At 34.3% G+C, this 16,433-nt stretch overlaps 1 protein-coding gene across 1 annotated transcript in view; it reads left to right on the top strand.

Annotated features, from left to right (window-relative positions):
• Positions 1-16,433, top strand: part of Neo1 (neogenin 1) — a 171,912-nt gene that overhangs the window by 53,215 nt on the left and 102,264 nt on the right. The window contains exons 6-7 of the mRNA XM_048793211.1: positions 13,284-13,438; positions 15,553-15,673. Of these exons, the coding sequence (XP_048649168.1) occupies positions 13,284-13,438; positions 15,553-15,673 (276 nt within the window). The remainder of the gene's footprint in view (positions 1-13,283; positions 13,439-15,552; positions 15,674-16,433) is intronic.

Genomic DNA, 16,433 nt, shown 5'->3' with positions numbered 1-16,433 from the left:
ATCCATTCCATCTTTCATATCTGGGAAGTTTTCTAGGATTATTTCATTTAATAGGTTGTCCATTCCTTTGGTTGGAACCTCTATACCTTTTCTATCCCAATGACTCTCAAGTTTGTTTTTTTTATGACATCCCATATCTCTTGGATAGATTGCTCTGAGTTTTAAGCATTCTTTCTGTGTTGACTATATTCTTTTCAAGTTGATAAACTTTGTCTTCATTATCTGATGTTCTGACTTCTACTTGATCTAGTCTATTTGTAATATTCTCGTTTGAGTTTTTAATTTGGTTTATGGTTTCCTGCATTTCTAGGATTACTGTGTAATTTTTTTTTTATATCTCTATCTCCTGGTAGAGCTCGTTCTTTGCCATTTGAATTTGTTTATTTAATTCGTTTTCAAAATATACTTTCATTGCTTGGACTTGCTGTCTCATGTCTTCTCTAATATTCCGTTCCATCTGAGTTAGGTATGCCTTGAGTTCTTTCTCTGTCCATTTTTCTGATGCCTCTAGGTCCTCCTGTAGATTTAAGTTGTCCTGCATTGTTTGTAATCCTTTTTTCCCTTGTTTTTTCATGTTGTTCACGTTACTTTCCAGCTCTGTTTGACTGCTGTGTTTCTGCTTTCTCCTATAAATTTGTTTTGGTTTTGTATATCTCTGTTGTCTCTCCTTTGTGATGGGAGACTATGCTTAGAAATGTTGGGCTTTATTGTACTTTAAAGCTGATTCATTCAATTCATAAAAGGCTTCCAGATTCTGTATGCATATGTGATTTGTTGTTTGTTCTTAGGACTTTATGTTTAGGTTAGGTGCTATGATGGTATGAGGGTTAGTGTGTCTTGGCTACTTTAGAAGATTGCTCTACTGAAGGGGGATATTAACAGGAGATTGGATCAGGGTGTTTGGTAGTAGCTAGGTGTTTAGGAGCCCTATAGACAGCCTCGAAACATTCACCTATTTGCATTTAGACAATTACATGTAATGGAAGACATAATGCTTGTGATGAAAGTTGTGGGGTAAGGGAAGGAAGATGCTCTTAAAAAGAAAGAAGGAGAGAGAGATAGATAGGTTAGAGGAGAATGGAAAGAATAATAAAACTTGAAACAAGAAAGAAAGAAAGAAAGAAAGAAGGAAAAGGGGAGAAAAGAACAAAGAGAGAAAAAAAAAGAAAGAAAAAATTGAAGTCTTAGAAATCCATTTTCTTCTCTTCCAGTAGGCGGAGCTGTGCCCTCCGAGCCGAGCTTCTGCCCTCTATGTGCCGACAGCAATCCCTGTAAGGCGGCTCTTGGGAGTCTCTCAATCCTGTTAGTCCAGAGCCGTTTCACATCTCCAGCCCCTCCCCCCCTCCTCCTGCCAGCCAGCCAGCCAGGTCCGGTTCACCAGAGGCGGTTCCCCAAGGATCTGATTACACTTGCAGCCCCACCGCGTGTCCTATATCCCGAACGACTGAGCACCCTCTCTGTCATTCATCTAAGCCCCAGTGCTATGGTGCGGTGATCTGGGAACCAACAGTTTAATTTTTCCGGACCCCTTTGGTGGGCACGCCCCCGGAAACTGGCGGCTAAGACCTTGGGTGTCATCGCTGGTGGTAAGCGGAGTTGGGGATCGGGAATCCCCTCTGCTTCCCTACAGGCACGCCCCCGGAGAGATTCCCAAGTTTTCCTGGCTGCTTGTATCTGGAGGGGGTGGGAGTCACACACCTGCTAAAGTGGATTCCGCTGGGAAGGAATTCCGTGGGCCGAACTCCGGTGACGTCACCTCTCTGCTATGGCGGGCCCCGGGCTCCTTGCCGGAGTGTCCGAAGGGAGGGGTGGGACTGGTCTCTCTCTCTGGTTGGTTTCAGCTCCCAGTTCGCTATTTCATGAAAGCTTGGCTAGAGACCTCTTCCTAGAGTCCCTGCGCTGCTCCTGCTGCGCTGCGCCTCGGAGGCTAGCCGCCCAGTCGCAGGGGCCGTGGGCGAGCAGCTGACGGTCGCCGAGTCGCACGGGCAGCGGCTGGCAGTTCTGGACCTCTGCGCAGCGTGGCGGAGATTCACTCGTCTGGGGCAAACTGTCACCTCCAAAAATCCTACCAATTCCCGGCCGGTCTCTCTTCAGTGAAATTTTGCTAGGAGTTTCTCAACAGGTCGAATCTAAGCGTATCAATGCGTCTCTCTGACCCCGTTATTGAGGAGGTACTGAAAGCGCTGCTTCCCTACTTGCCGCCATGTTGGATCCACAGACTCTGTTTATCAAAATTTAAAATACGAAAACTCCTTCATCTGCTTATTACCTCTAGAAATCTGTTCTTCCAAGCTCTTACACATGTATACAAAGATGATATAAAAGGATGCTTTACCTGTAATAGAAAAAATCAAAGTAACTTTTTTATATCCATTAAAAAGTTTAAATTATGACATAGTCATGTATCACTTTGCTATTAAAGAAGAAGTACCTATATATGTACTGATATATAAAGTTTTTAAGAGAGAGACACAGGTTGCAGGAAAGTATTATGGTTGATCCAGTTGATATTTAAAAAAAAAAAAACAGTTGTTTTATGTGTTTTTAAAACAAAATATTTGGAAACTTCACACATCAAAAATATTAATAATTGTTTATCTCTGGGGATGCTAGTATTGTCACGTGGTTTGAGGCTTGGTTAAACCTTCCAGAATGAATATTGCTCAACATTTTAAATTTGAAAATGCTGAAAAGGAAAGTAAAGAGATGGAGAAAAGAAAGAAAGCAAAAGGTACCCTCAGTTAACAAACCTAACCAACAGAAAGAGAATTAGGGAGAAGCAGAGAGTAGACAAACCCAAACCATCCAGTAATGAATAAAATTTTCTTAAATAGGCAATGCACAAATATAGTAAAAAATCAAATGGAACATGGGGCTGAGGTTGTGGCTCAGTGATAGAGTGCTTGCCTAACATGTGTGAGGCACTGGGTTCAATTCTCAGCACCACATATAAATTAATAAAGGTCCGTCAACAACTAAAACTTAGAAAAAAAATCAAATGATACAGTGATGAAAAACTTACACCCGTTTGGATGTCCTGTTTCAAAAAAACAAAAAAAAGCAAGTGTTTAAAAGAATATGAAGAAATTAGAACCTTTTTGTACTTAGGGTTGACCCTAAGCCAGAAGTATAGCTGCTGTTGACAATAGTGTGGTGGTTTCTCAGAAAATAAAATATACATATATAATTACCATTTCATCCAACAATTCAAAAGCATTGGAAGCAAGGTCTTAAAGAGATATTTTACACTTCACAGTAACGTTATTCACAATAGCCAAAATGTAGGAGCAACCAGTGATATGTGAATGTATAAACAAAAAGTAGTACATATAATTCAACACTATAGCAAAGACTGACTATATTTTATCTTGTTATGGAAGAGAAAACTATATTTAATGAAGGTTTGGGGGAACTTTTAAAATTAAATATAATGTGTAGTTTTTCAAATGTAAGAGCTATAGACCCTGAGACCTCAAATTTGAAAAATATTGTATTGTAATTCTGTGATCACAAATCCAGCTTGTAAACATGAGCGTAAATATGGGTGCTAAAGTTACATGGCAATTAAGATTTTACAGTATTTTACACATTTAAAACTTATGCAGAAAACTCAGATTCCCAAGAAGTAGATTTATAGAAAACTAATAGTATAAAACATTGAATTCTTGAGAAACTTGAGAATTCTTGAAAAATTTTCTTATCCTTAATGTCTATTTCTTTTTTTTTAATCTTTATTTTATTTTTATGTAGTGCTGAGGATCGGACCCAGTGCCTCACATGTGCTAGGCGAGCGAGCACTCTATCACTTGAGACGCAGCCCCAGCTCCTTAATATTTAACTCTGTGATAGTGCTGATTAATGAAAATGTTGGAATTTATCCCACTTATATTCAACTAAATTCTTGAGCAACGGTTATGGTTTATGCCACTGTTGCTTCAGTGATAAACAGGGCATGCTTTCAGGGACTAGAAATAGAGAGAAATGGGGCCTATGGATCCTGCAAATGTTCTTTAAGAAAAATTTTTTTTTTTAATGAAGTTGCATATTTTTAAAAAAAATATTTTCTTAGTTGTCAATGGACTTTATGTATTTATTTATATAAAATAAACTCAGTGCCTCACACATGCTAGGCAAGTGAACTACCACTGAGTCCCAGCCCCAGCCCTTGAAGTTGCATATTTTGTTTGTTATTGTGCAGCAGAGCTGTTGCTTAGGTGTATAAAAATAGCACCAGCAAATGCAGTATATTATAATTCACAGTTCCCATGTCACTGTGAGGCCTATGGGATCAAGGAATATTCCTGGAGATTACTGAAGAAACTGTTTATCTTCATTGGGAAGCTTTCTCTCAATGTTAGAGGGTTCTAGTATATTTTTGTATGTTATAGGAACCAGTACCTATAGCAAACTTGTGATTAAACTGTTAAATTCCCTGAGGGAATTTTGACCTGTTAAATATGAAATTTTTATTTATTTTTGTTTTTAAATTTTTTTTCAAGAACTAAGATGTCAGTTTGTGAATTACAGAAAAAAAGCTTAAGAACATCAAATGTGCATTGAAGCCCAAATGGCCAGAATTGCTTTATTTCTCTACTTAAAGTGTGTAATAAGAATTTCAATACTTATGAACTTAAAATCAAACAATAGAAACTCCAACATTTCAGAGATAATATAAACAAAATTATTATCTTCAAAATCACAACATAGTAAAGTAACCTTGAAACATTGGTGTTGGGCCTATATTATTTTCTGTTTGAGTGGCAATTTCCAGCATTATATAACAATGACGGAAATTAAGTGATGTTTCTAGTAAAAGAATTTTGCAAGTATAATTTGTTTTAGTATCAAATTCTACTTGTATATTTAGCAATTAAAATTACTCTTGTAATAATGATGGCATTAAAAGAGATAGGAAGCTGTCAGAGAATTTGAAGCTTAATTATCTCTTCAGTAATGAAATGCATAATCTTCCATTACAACATTTATTTTCTTATGGTAATTGACTCATTTGTTCTCTGGTTATCCATTTAACTTCCCAACCACAAACATCTGCTCTTACATTGTGTTTAATTGGTGTGAATACTATCTTCAGAGTAGTTAAAATCCAGAGAACATTTTAAAGGCATTATTTTACAATTTATGAAAGGGAAAAGTAAATGATGAACATTGTTTATGATTTTTCTAATAGCCTTTGAAAGACTGTTTACTAAAAGGACATGCTAAAATTATATTAATTTGACTTTTTAAAAAGAGGATTTTGTTCTTTTCCAGAATTATTTACTCAGCCTCAGCAGGAGGAGCCCAGTCCCAGGGGCTCAGGAATTTGTCAGTTCTTTAATAAAGGGACCTATCTTAGTTATTGGCATAGGCTTTGGTAGTAGGAAAAAATTAGCATGCTGCCATTTATAATATAAAGAGAGATGAAGATAAATTGTGTGATTGTGTATGTGTGTGTGTATGTTGGTTATAATTTTTAAAATGATAAGATAAACTATAAAAATTAAATGGTTCCTTATAGGGACATAGGACAGGAAAAACAGGATTAGAAGTTAGCCTTATTTGAATATATCTTGTTTTTCATAGATTTAAAAATTTGCCAAGTAATTCCTGAGAATGGGAAATAAAAATGAAACAAATTACTCTAGGTGTATATCTAGTTTGCAGTATAGCCACATGGAAAGTTACAATTTGAATTGAAAGTTAATATTCAAAATAAAATAGTAATTGGTCTACATATACCTAAAGAGAGGTACTCTCAGGTTAAAAAGAACTGCAAAAGTTTGCAGTTGTTTTCTGTTATGTTCTAGGTGGAAATGTTTATTCTGAGACTAAGAAGGTGTAAGATAGGGCTGGGGTTGTGGCTCAGCGGTAGAGCACTTGCCTAGCATGTGTGAGGCCCTGCATTCAATCCTCAGCACCACATAAAAATAAATAAATAAAATAAAGGTATTGTGTCCAACAATAATAAATAAATAAACAAATAAATATATAAAAAGAAGGTGTAAGATAAAACAAATGAGTGAGTATGTTAGTGTCATTGAGAGCAGAATTTTTTGTCAGGAAAGAAAGGAGATAAAATTGTAAATTTAAGACTCAGTTAAAAATTATAGTCTTGAATTTAATTAGTAAGTCATGTTGAAGCTTATATTTTAAAAATACAGAATTGCTGCCTTTGTCCATGAAAAGGGCCTTAAAACAGTGAACAGAAAATACTGAAGATCATTAGAGTCATATAAGACAGCACTGATATGACCTGCTTCCAGCAAGCTCAGCCTTCCCTTCATTGATCAAAGATGGGATGATTTTGTAACTAAAATAATAATTACTTGAGTGAATTGAAACAAACCAAATATATTTTAAACCCGGAACACATAATGATGCTTTTAAAAAAAGAAAAGAGGGGCTGGGGTAGAGCTCAGTGACAGAGCACTTGCCTGACATGTGTGAGGCACTGAGTTGGATCCTCTGTACCATATATAAATAAATAAATAAGAAATAAAGATACATCAACAACTAAAAAAAATGAGGACAACCACCCATTCACAATATCCTCAAAAAAATAAAATAAAATAAAATACTTGGGAATCAACCTAACAAAAGAGGTGAAAGACTTATACAGTGAAAACTACAGAACCCTAAAGAGAGAAATAGAAGAAGACCTTAGAAGATGGAAAGATATATCCTGTTCATGGATAGGCAGAACTAATCATTAAAATGGCAACATTACCAAAAGTACTCTATAGGTTTAATGCAATGCCAATCAAAATCCCAATGGTATTTCTCGAAGAAATAGAAAAAGCAATCATGAAATTCATCTGTAAAAATAAAAGACCCAGAATAGCAAAAGCAATTCTAAGCAGGAAGAGTGAAACAGGCGGTATAGCGAGACCAGACTTNCAAGTGCTGGCGAGGATGTGAGGAAAAGGGTACACTTGTACATTGCTGGTGGGACTGCAAATTGGTGTGGCCAATTTGGAAAGCAGTATGGAGATTTCTTGGAAAGCTGGGAATGGAACCACCATTTGACCCAGCTATTCCCCTTCTCGGACTATTCCCCAAAGACCTGAAAAGAGCATACTACAGAGATACAGCTACATCAATGTTCATAGCAGCACAATTCACAATAGACTGTGGAACCAACCCAGATGCCCTTCAATAGATGAATGGATAAAAAAATGTGACATTTATACATAATGGAATATTACTCAGCACTAAAAAATAACAAAATCATGGCATTTGGGAAATGGATGGCATTAGAGCAGATTATGCTAAGGTAGCCAATCCCTGAAAAACAAATGCTGAATGTCTTCTTTGATATAAGGAGGATGACTCAGAACAGGGAGGAAGAGCATGAGAAGAAGATTACCATTAAGCAGGGACGAGAGGTGGGAGGGAATGGGAGAGAGAAGGGGAATTGCACGGAAGATGGAAGGAGACCCTCATTGTTATACAAAATTTACATATAGGAGGATGTGAGGGGAAAGGGGGGAAAAAGAGAAATGAGTTACAGTAGATGGGGTAGAGAGAGGTGATGGAAGGGGAGGAGAGGGGAGCGGGGATAGGAAGGGGATAAGAAAGGCAGTATAATACAACAGACATTAGAATGGCAAGTATAACCAATGGAAGTATACTTGCATTGGAACTATAACCAATGTGATCCTGCAATTTGTATACGTGGTAAAAATAAAAATTCATACCCCATTTGAATCAAATGTATAATATATGATATGTCAAGATCATTGTAATGTTTTGAGCAACCAATTAACAAAAAAGAAATCCTTAGCGATCAACTTAGGGTGAGGATATTAGAAAAACAAATCATAGAAAACTATGGAGAAAGAATCAAGCATTTATCCTGCCCTTTTATAATAACTGTACTTTAGGATAACCGGGTAATCGGAAGGTTATCCTATTAATTAATTGAGGAAATATAATAAATAATTGTGGGGATGTTTCTCAATAGAAAGAATGGTGGAATATTAGTATTTTGTAAAAGAGTAATTATCAAAGGCTGTTAACATTACAAAAAGGAGACACTCAGTTACTAACATCCAGATGGAAGCATGTGGAACTGCCTATGAAGAGGTCTTGGTGGGCAGGGGGGAATGAGCTGACTCACAAGTGTCTACATTTAGTACAGTGAGCATGTTAAATACCACCATCGCAATGAAGTCAGCAGAAGATGGACTCCACCAAACTCCACAGGACAAATGACTTGGTTTCTGAACAAATTACAAAGAAAAGTAAGAGATAAAGAAGGAACCCATGAATTAAAAGAAACTTATTATGAATTAATATTATTTATTATTAATAATATTATTAATATTATTATTATTCATAATATTATTATGAACCCATGAATTAAAAGAAACTTATTATCATTAAACAAATTAATATGTGAATACACCTTCTTTGCCCAATTCAAATAAAATAAATCAGTTTTTAAAACATAGGCGAATTAGGGGCTGCAGTTGTGGCTCAGCGATAGAGTGCTTGCCTAGCATGTGTGAGGCCCTGAGTTTGATCCTCAGCACCACATTAAAAAATAAAAAAGGTATTGTGTCCAACTACAACTAAAAAATAAACATTTTTTTAAAAACATAGGCAAATTAGTAAAATATGAACTTGGACTGAATAATTGGTGATATTAAGAAATGATTTTGGATACCAGCCTGACGATGATATTACAAGTATGTTTAGAAATGGGAGTTCTTGACTTATAGAGTCTCTTGAATATTTATATATGAAATGATATATAGTACCTGAATTTTGCTTTCAAAAGAATCTGGGAGGGATAGCAGCAAGGAATGAGATGGATTTTGGGTATAGATAAATCAGTATTGATGCTGTGTTGATAATTGTTGAAGCAACCTAACAAATACATGGGATATTATTATTTTATGCTCTTGTATGAAATAAAACATTGTTTGTTTGTGTTTTAAAAAACAGATTTTGGAGTTAGGCTTCCTAGGTTCAAAATCCAGATCTGTCACAAATCTGTATAACCCTACAGAGTTACTTAGTCTCTCAGTGTATTAGTGCCTTTGTAAAGTGGAAATCATATAATAATACCTAAATAATAGGGTTTTTTAGGGGGAAATAAATGTTAATAAGTAGAAAGCAATCATAGATGTTAGCTGTTATCATATATTAAATATACAAACTGAAATGATAAAATCACAGTGGTTAAAGATTTTAGTGTACTTAGGAATAGCGTAGAGAAGCTTATTGTACAAGAGCAAACTGAAACCCATGGTCTTTAAATCTCTGTGTAGTACAATCCCTGTTTAGAGGCAGAACTCAATTCTAGGTTTCCTGACTACTAGTCATTAGAAATGTCTTACAGTAAATTTTTACTGAAAAATAAATATGTAAGAGTCAAAAGACAAAATTTAAATAAATTTAGTTAAATGATCCCATTACCTTTTATTAATGATTTATGAATCAGGCCGCATCTCATTTAAAGAATAGATAAATGCTACACTGGGCATGGTAGAAAAATCGGTTTTTATAAAGTAGCTTGAGCAGAAACAAGGAAAAAGCATAATACAAAGAGCATATTGTTTAACACCAAGTTACTACATGTTACTTTTCTTGTAAGGGTTAAAGCAGAGGAGGTTTCCTTATCATGCAAGCTAAAATTGGCACATGTAAGTATTTGGCTGTTATCTGTCTCTTCCAATTTCTCAAAAAGTCAGATAGACAAACTAGTGTCAGTTTGATGTTATAGAACCTTAGCATGAGTGAATCCATTTTGGTTTGGTCTGTTGGGTCCTAATGCGGTAGCTCAGGACAAATCAGTGGCCTCTGTGAAGTTTCTTTAACACAAGATTATTTAACATAACTTTAATTATTAAAGAGGAAGACTCAGGATTGCAAATATTTATTTTTCTTACAATTTATTGCCATTTGAATGAAAACTCCAGATTGTTCTTTTTTATGTTTCCTTTGAGAAGGAACAGTGAAAACCTAAGCTGCATCTAAATTTATTGGAAGGGGGCTAAATAAACATGTTAGGGAATTTTTGAGGAAGTAAAGGAATAAAAGTAGAGTATTTGTTCTACCAAATAGTAAAACATTTTGCATAGTTACAGTAACTTTATGGTTCTAGTATTAGAATAGACAGATGAGTGAAACCAGCTAGTATCAGAAATAAACCCCTTTAGCACATAGGCTTTTATTATTAACTTTTAAATCATTTGCTCTTAGTGGGGACTACTAAGCTTTCCATTTAGAAAAACACAGGTGGATTAGATTATTTCATAGAAATACTGAAAGAAAATGTTATATAGAAGCAAGGAAATCTTTTTGGAGTTAAAAAAGAATAATGAAATATGGATACCAAAATGAAAAAAATATTATAAATTTTACTACATAAAATTTTAAAACTTTGGTAGAGTAATATATGCCTTAAGTTATAGATAAAAGAGAAAACTGAGAAGAAATATTGATGGCATATAGACAAGGGGGTTCTAGTAGTTCACCTTATTAGTCAGGATCCAGTCAAGGGCCAGAAATCATACCAGGCATTTTAAAAGGGAAAATTTAATACAAAAGAATTATTTATTTTTGTGTGTATATATTTTTTTAAGTTGTAAATGGACATGCTACCTTTATTTTATTTATTTTATCTTTATGTGGTGCTGAGGATTGAACCCAGGGCCAGACACGTGCTAAACAAGCACTTTGCCACTGCCCTACAACCCCAGCCCTACAAAGAATTATTAATGAGTAAAATGTTTACTAAAATGAATAAAACTCTGAAGAATAAAAACATAGTAAATGTAAACATTAGCTACTACTATCTCTTGAGCTGAGGGAGAGAATCCAAAAAGAAACAAAATGGATGGGGCTTGGGTTGTAGCTCAGTGGTTGAGCCCTTGCCTAGGGTGCAGGAGGCACCTGCACCTCAGCACCACATTAATAAACAAACAAACAAACAAATAAATTAAAAATATATACATTAAAATATATATTAAACATTTTATATATAGTATACATATTTAAAAAAAGGAAAGAAACAAAATGGAAGATAGCTCTCCTCCAAGCCTGCCATTCAGACCTTGTTGGGGAGAGAATAACTGCTGCCCAAAGACATATCAGTGGGCCAAAGCTGATCCACAGCTGGAATGCCACAGGTCCAGGTTGGTTTGTAGAAAGCCACTTGCTGGGATGCTAATGGCCTCCTGATGATGAACAGAAAGTTGACTGCTAGAGTGTTATGAGCCAGAGCAGGTGTGCTAGACACTAGTTATAGGAATGTTGTGGTTCAGAGATGTACTCAGAAAGCCTCCTGGTAAAGTAAACTGGAGAAACTTCTGAAGGGTGATCAACAATGGATCTTCTGCAGAACTTCTAGAAGCCATGCCAGACACAAAAGAAAAAAAAGTCACACCCCAACCTGAAAGATAAGCCCTTTTTTATGCCGTGTCATTCAGTGCCCCTCCAGTATATTAACAAAGTACCAGCTGGCAAAGTTCCACATCTAGTTTTGCAAAGACTGGTGGATTTGGATTTGGTAGGCTATTAATCTAAAACTGGCATTTTATGAAAAGTTCTTATATATACATATAAGAAAATTGTGAACACTCTAATTGAAAAACGGCAGAGTACTTGTATAGAAAATTCACAGAAAAATAAATGGCTAGCCAATGTTAGAAGCATAGTCAAATTCAATATCAGTATATTTTCTGGATTGAAATTATTGTGAATGTATGTTGTTTCTTAAGGTCTACTTGCCTGGTGTTGTATGTGCTCTCAGTAGTCTTATTCTTCATTTACTTAAGTTATATTGCTCATTTGGACTTCTTTCTAGGGCGTGCCCTTCTCTAGGAAGTGCAAAAGGGAAAAGCAGATTGGAAATGAAGAAATAAAGCTATCAGCATTCCTAGGCAAAATGATTCTTTATGCAGATAATTCCAATTTGTCTGTACAAAAACTAATAGAAGTACTAAGTGAGTTTACTGTGGCCACAGAATAAAAAGCCAGTAAACACAAGTTCTTTACACCTCTACATACTAGCAGTGAGCAATTGGAAATTAGGAATGTCTTAGAGCTAGTGTTGTAGCTTAGTGGTAGAGAGCTTGCCTAGCATGTATGAGATCCTGAATTTAATCCCTTGCACACCCCCTTCAGATTAAGGTACCATTTCAAGTAGCATCCCCCCAATTTTTTAAAATACATAGGGACATAACTAGCAAAGTTTTAACAAGGTTTACTGAAATCTAAAATATTGAAAGAAATCAAAGTGTTAAATAATTGGAGATAGAAACCATGTACATGGAAAGGAAGACAGTGTTGTTAAAATAAAATGTCAAGTTGCCACAAATTCAACACAGTCTCAATCAAAATCCCAGCAGGTTGGGCACATTTTAACTCACTGGTAAATTCAGCTGCTGCTGTTATCATTGTTATTTACTAGAATTAGCCTATGGTGGAGCTTGCTGCATTTGATACAGTGAGTTGCTTGTCATTTGAAATGTTCAAATAGAGATCAGTAAGACCTTATGCTAAGGGTGCTATATAGGAAATTACAGCATTAGATAGGAAATTGGATTAGATGATCTATTTCAACTTTTCTAATGAAAAATCTTATGAATGTATTATTTATAGGTCAGTGATTTACATCTTTGGGGAAAGAGAGATACTATCATTCAGGGTTTTACAAGTACATATATGTTTTCTATAATAATCCTAAAACATTTCATGTAATAAAGGATGTTACTAATATGAATGTGTTACATGAGTGATTTAAGGCCTCTAATGACATTTGTTATACTTTTTGTTGTTGTTGTAGTTCATCAAGCTGACTAAAAAGGAAGATAATGTCAATCTTTTAAACTCTGAATTTTAATTATGGCTCTTCCAAAGTAGTATAAATCTCAGAGAAATATACTTTAATATTCATATTAAGACAGCTTATAATATTCATATTTTCAGTTGCCTAGCATGTATGAGATCCTGAATTTAGTCAACCTAGTAAATATTTCTCAGTATATATCTCAGAAATTATCATTATAAGTTAATTATTTTACCAGAAAGTTAATTTTTAAAGATATTGTATTCTTAACATGTATTTTAAATATATATTGGTTATATGCTTTTATAACAATATAAGAGAACTTTAAATAATAAGTAAATAACCCATGGATTCTGGGATTTAAAAAATTGGCTGAAATATGACTAGTTACCTATTTTTACTTTCTTAATTTCAATAATACCTTGATTGAAATATGAATAACTTTTATTTTCATTAATTTCTTAATTTCCTTTCTATTTTAAAGCCCAACCTGAGTTCCTGAAACAGCCTGCTAATATATATGCTCATGAATCCATGGATATTGTATTTGAATGTGAAGTGACTGGGAAACCAACTCCAACTGTGAAGTGGGTCAAGAATGGGGATATGGTTATCCCAAGTGATTACTTTAAAATTGTAGTAAGTATTTTTTCAAAGAAGTCCATTTATTTCTGAAAACACTATTTTTAAATTTAATCACAAGAAATGTTATCTTATATATATATATATACCAGTGTATATATTGCAAACAAAGAAAAAATGGAAAACTCATAGCAAAATTTGCATAGAATGTAATTTCTTCATTGGCTGATGAGAAAGCTTATCACAATGTATTTTCACAGCTTATGTGAGGTCAAATCAGCAAATCAGTGACTGAACTAAAAACTTTTAAGAGTCTACCAACAGTCTGGTGTTCTTACATAGCTGCCACCATTTCCTGGAGAATAATTTGTGTGTGTGTGTGTGTGTGTTGTGTTGTGTTCCCAGTTGTCTTTGACAACTTTTTATACACAGAGTGGAAATCTGTCCCTTAAAGTGTGGAAAGATGATTCCTTTGAAAAAATATCAGTAATTATATATAGACTACAAAAACTTAACCAGAAGTCATATACTGATGCCAAACCCTTCAAAATTAAGATGACCTAATGTCAGATAATTATGTGACAGTAGGAAAGATTCTTTAAAAAAGTAAGTACATTATCACATGATACCCCATAAATATGCACATTTTTATGTATCAGTTAGAAATTTTAAGTGCTAAATATATTAAGAATCTTAAGCCATAATTGCTTTTTACTTTATATATGTATATATATGAACTGCTTAGTAGACATTATCTAGTAATAATACATCATCATTAGCTAACATTCTAATAAAAAAATTATCCAAGTTTAAGTAATAATAAATATTAATGTTATACCTTAAGATTTATACATGACATTCATAAGAAATATCAGAAGTAATTATAGTTGTTAAAGATTTAATAGCTTGTTATAAATTTGTCATAGAAGTAATTCATTCTTTTTGCGGGGGTTACCAGGGATTAAACTCAGGGTCACTCGACCACTAAGCCCTATTCTGTATTTTATTTAGACACAGAGTCTCACTGAGTTCCTAGCACCTTGCTTTTGCTGAGGCTGGCTTTGAACTGGTGATCCTCTTGCCTCAGTCTCCTGAGCCACTGGGATTACAGACATGTGCCACTGCGCCAAGCAGTAATTCATTCTTTTTTTTAAAAATATTTTTTAGCTACACATAGACCCAATATCTTGGGTCTTTTTTATTTTTATTTTTATATGATGCTGAGGATCGAACCCAGTGCCTCACATGTGTAAGGCAAGCGCTCTACCCGTGAGCCACAACCCCAGCCACAGTAATTCATTCTTAAAGAGAAAGTATTTTCTACTTTTGAAATTCATGTCATGTTACAAAAAGTAATTCATAAGTATTTAACATTAAAATACAACCTGAATTAGCATTTTTTATTTTATCAGTATTTGCACATTATTGTAGACATTTTAATACCATTTTTATAGGGCTGGGGTTGTGGCTCAGTGGTAGAGTACTCGTCTAGCACATGTGAAGCACTGAGTTTGATCCTCAGCACCACATAAAAATAAAAATAAAAAAATAATAAATTAAAATATAATAAATAATAAAATTAAGGTATTGGGTGTGTGTGTGTGTGTGTATATATATATATGTGTATATATATATATATACACACACACACACACACACACACACCCATACACATACACATACCACATTTAGTATGCAAGTAGCAATAGTTGACATTCATGCAGTGCTTTGTAGTTTAAGGAAAGCTCATATGTTTACAGTTTCATTTAATTTATGGTAGTCTAATCTGTTAAACTATTGAAATTACAGATAATTTTAGAAAAATAATACCTTAAATTCACTAATTGAGACTTTATCCATAGTCACATTGTATTGTTTGCCAGGTATTTTTCCAAAGAAAGATGTAAGTTTGCAAACACTGAGGATAAAACTTTCTGTAGGTGTTAGGTTCTTCACTGTAAATGACAGTATGTACTGCTGTAGTCAGTTAAGTCAGTACCTTGCTGATACTTTAATATAAAATCAAGTTAACACATAATTAGGTAGGTAATATTAAATAATTGAATCATAATATTTTATTTGTCTTTCTTCCTGAAAAGAATATATCCTTCAAATTTTGAACTCATTTTTCAATTAAATTATAAAATTTTACATGTGTTTTTCTTTCTTAGAAGGAACATAATCTTCAAGTTTTGGGTCTGGTGAAATCAGATGAAGGGTTCTATCAATGCATTGCTGAGAATGATGTTGGAAATGCACAAGCTGGAGCTCAACTGATAATCCTTGAACATGGTAAGAGGGGCTGAAATAGACAAAGGAGGCTAACTATGTGTTTGAAGAACCACATTTCAGGATACCACATTGTCAGCCTATTTGTAAAGGTCAATATATGGCATAACTAAGAGAAAAAGAATGGCAATTTAAATCATTTCTGTCATTTAAAATTACATAGAATTACAATGTCAGATAATGTTGAAAAGAAACTGGTATTAAGAAAAACTGAACCAGTTGTAGTCTTATATAAATTAATATTTTTTTAGAATTCTGTCATTTTAATCTTGCAAATATATTTCTGCCTTGTAAAGATTAAAAACTTCTTATACCGTTTATTTTGCATTGAAATTTTCTTCACTTTTTGCAAAATAAAATTAGCATGCCTTTTTTATTATTACCAAAAGCACATATGGGTGTTATACAACATTCAGTCAACACTGAAAAGTATAAAGAATCCCCCCTTCCCCTTTACTAGTCAATGTAAAATCAGGGAGAACACTATAATTAGAGCAGGGAAAGCTTAATGTAAAGAATTATTAGTTAGCTGGGTAGTGCATGCCTGTAATCCCAGGGTTAGGGGGGCTGAGGCAGGAAGATTGTGTGTGAGTTCAAAGCCAGCCTTAGCAATTTAGCGAGGCCCTAAGCAACTCAGCGAGACTCTGTCTCTTAATATAATATAAAAAAGGGTTGGGGATATGGGGATATTGCTCAATGGTTAAGTGCCCCTGGGTTCAATCCCTGGTACCGGAAAAAAAAAAAATATATATATATATATATA

Source organism: Marmota marmota, unplaced genomic scaffold (genome assembly GCF_001458135.2).
Source record: "Marmota marmota marmota unplaced genomic scaffold, marMar, whole genome shotgun sequence".
Classification (NCBI taxonomy): Eukaryota; Metazoa; Chordata; class Mammalia; order Rodentia; family Sciuridae; genus Marmota; species Marmota marmota.
The sequence above is the reverse complement of the archived record's forward strand: the minus strand, read 5'-3'. Positions and strand labels throughout refer to the sequence as shown.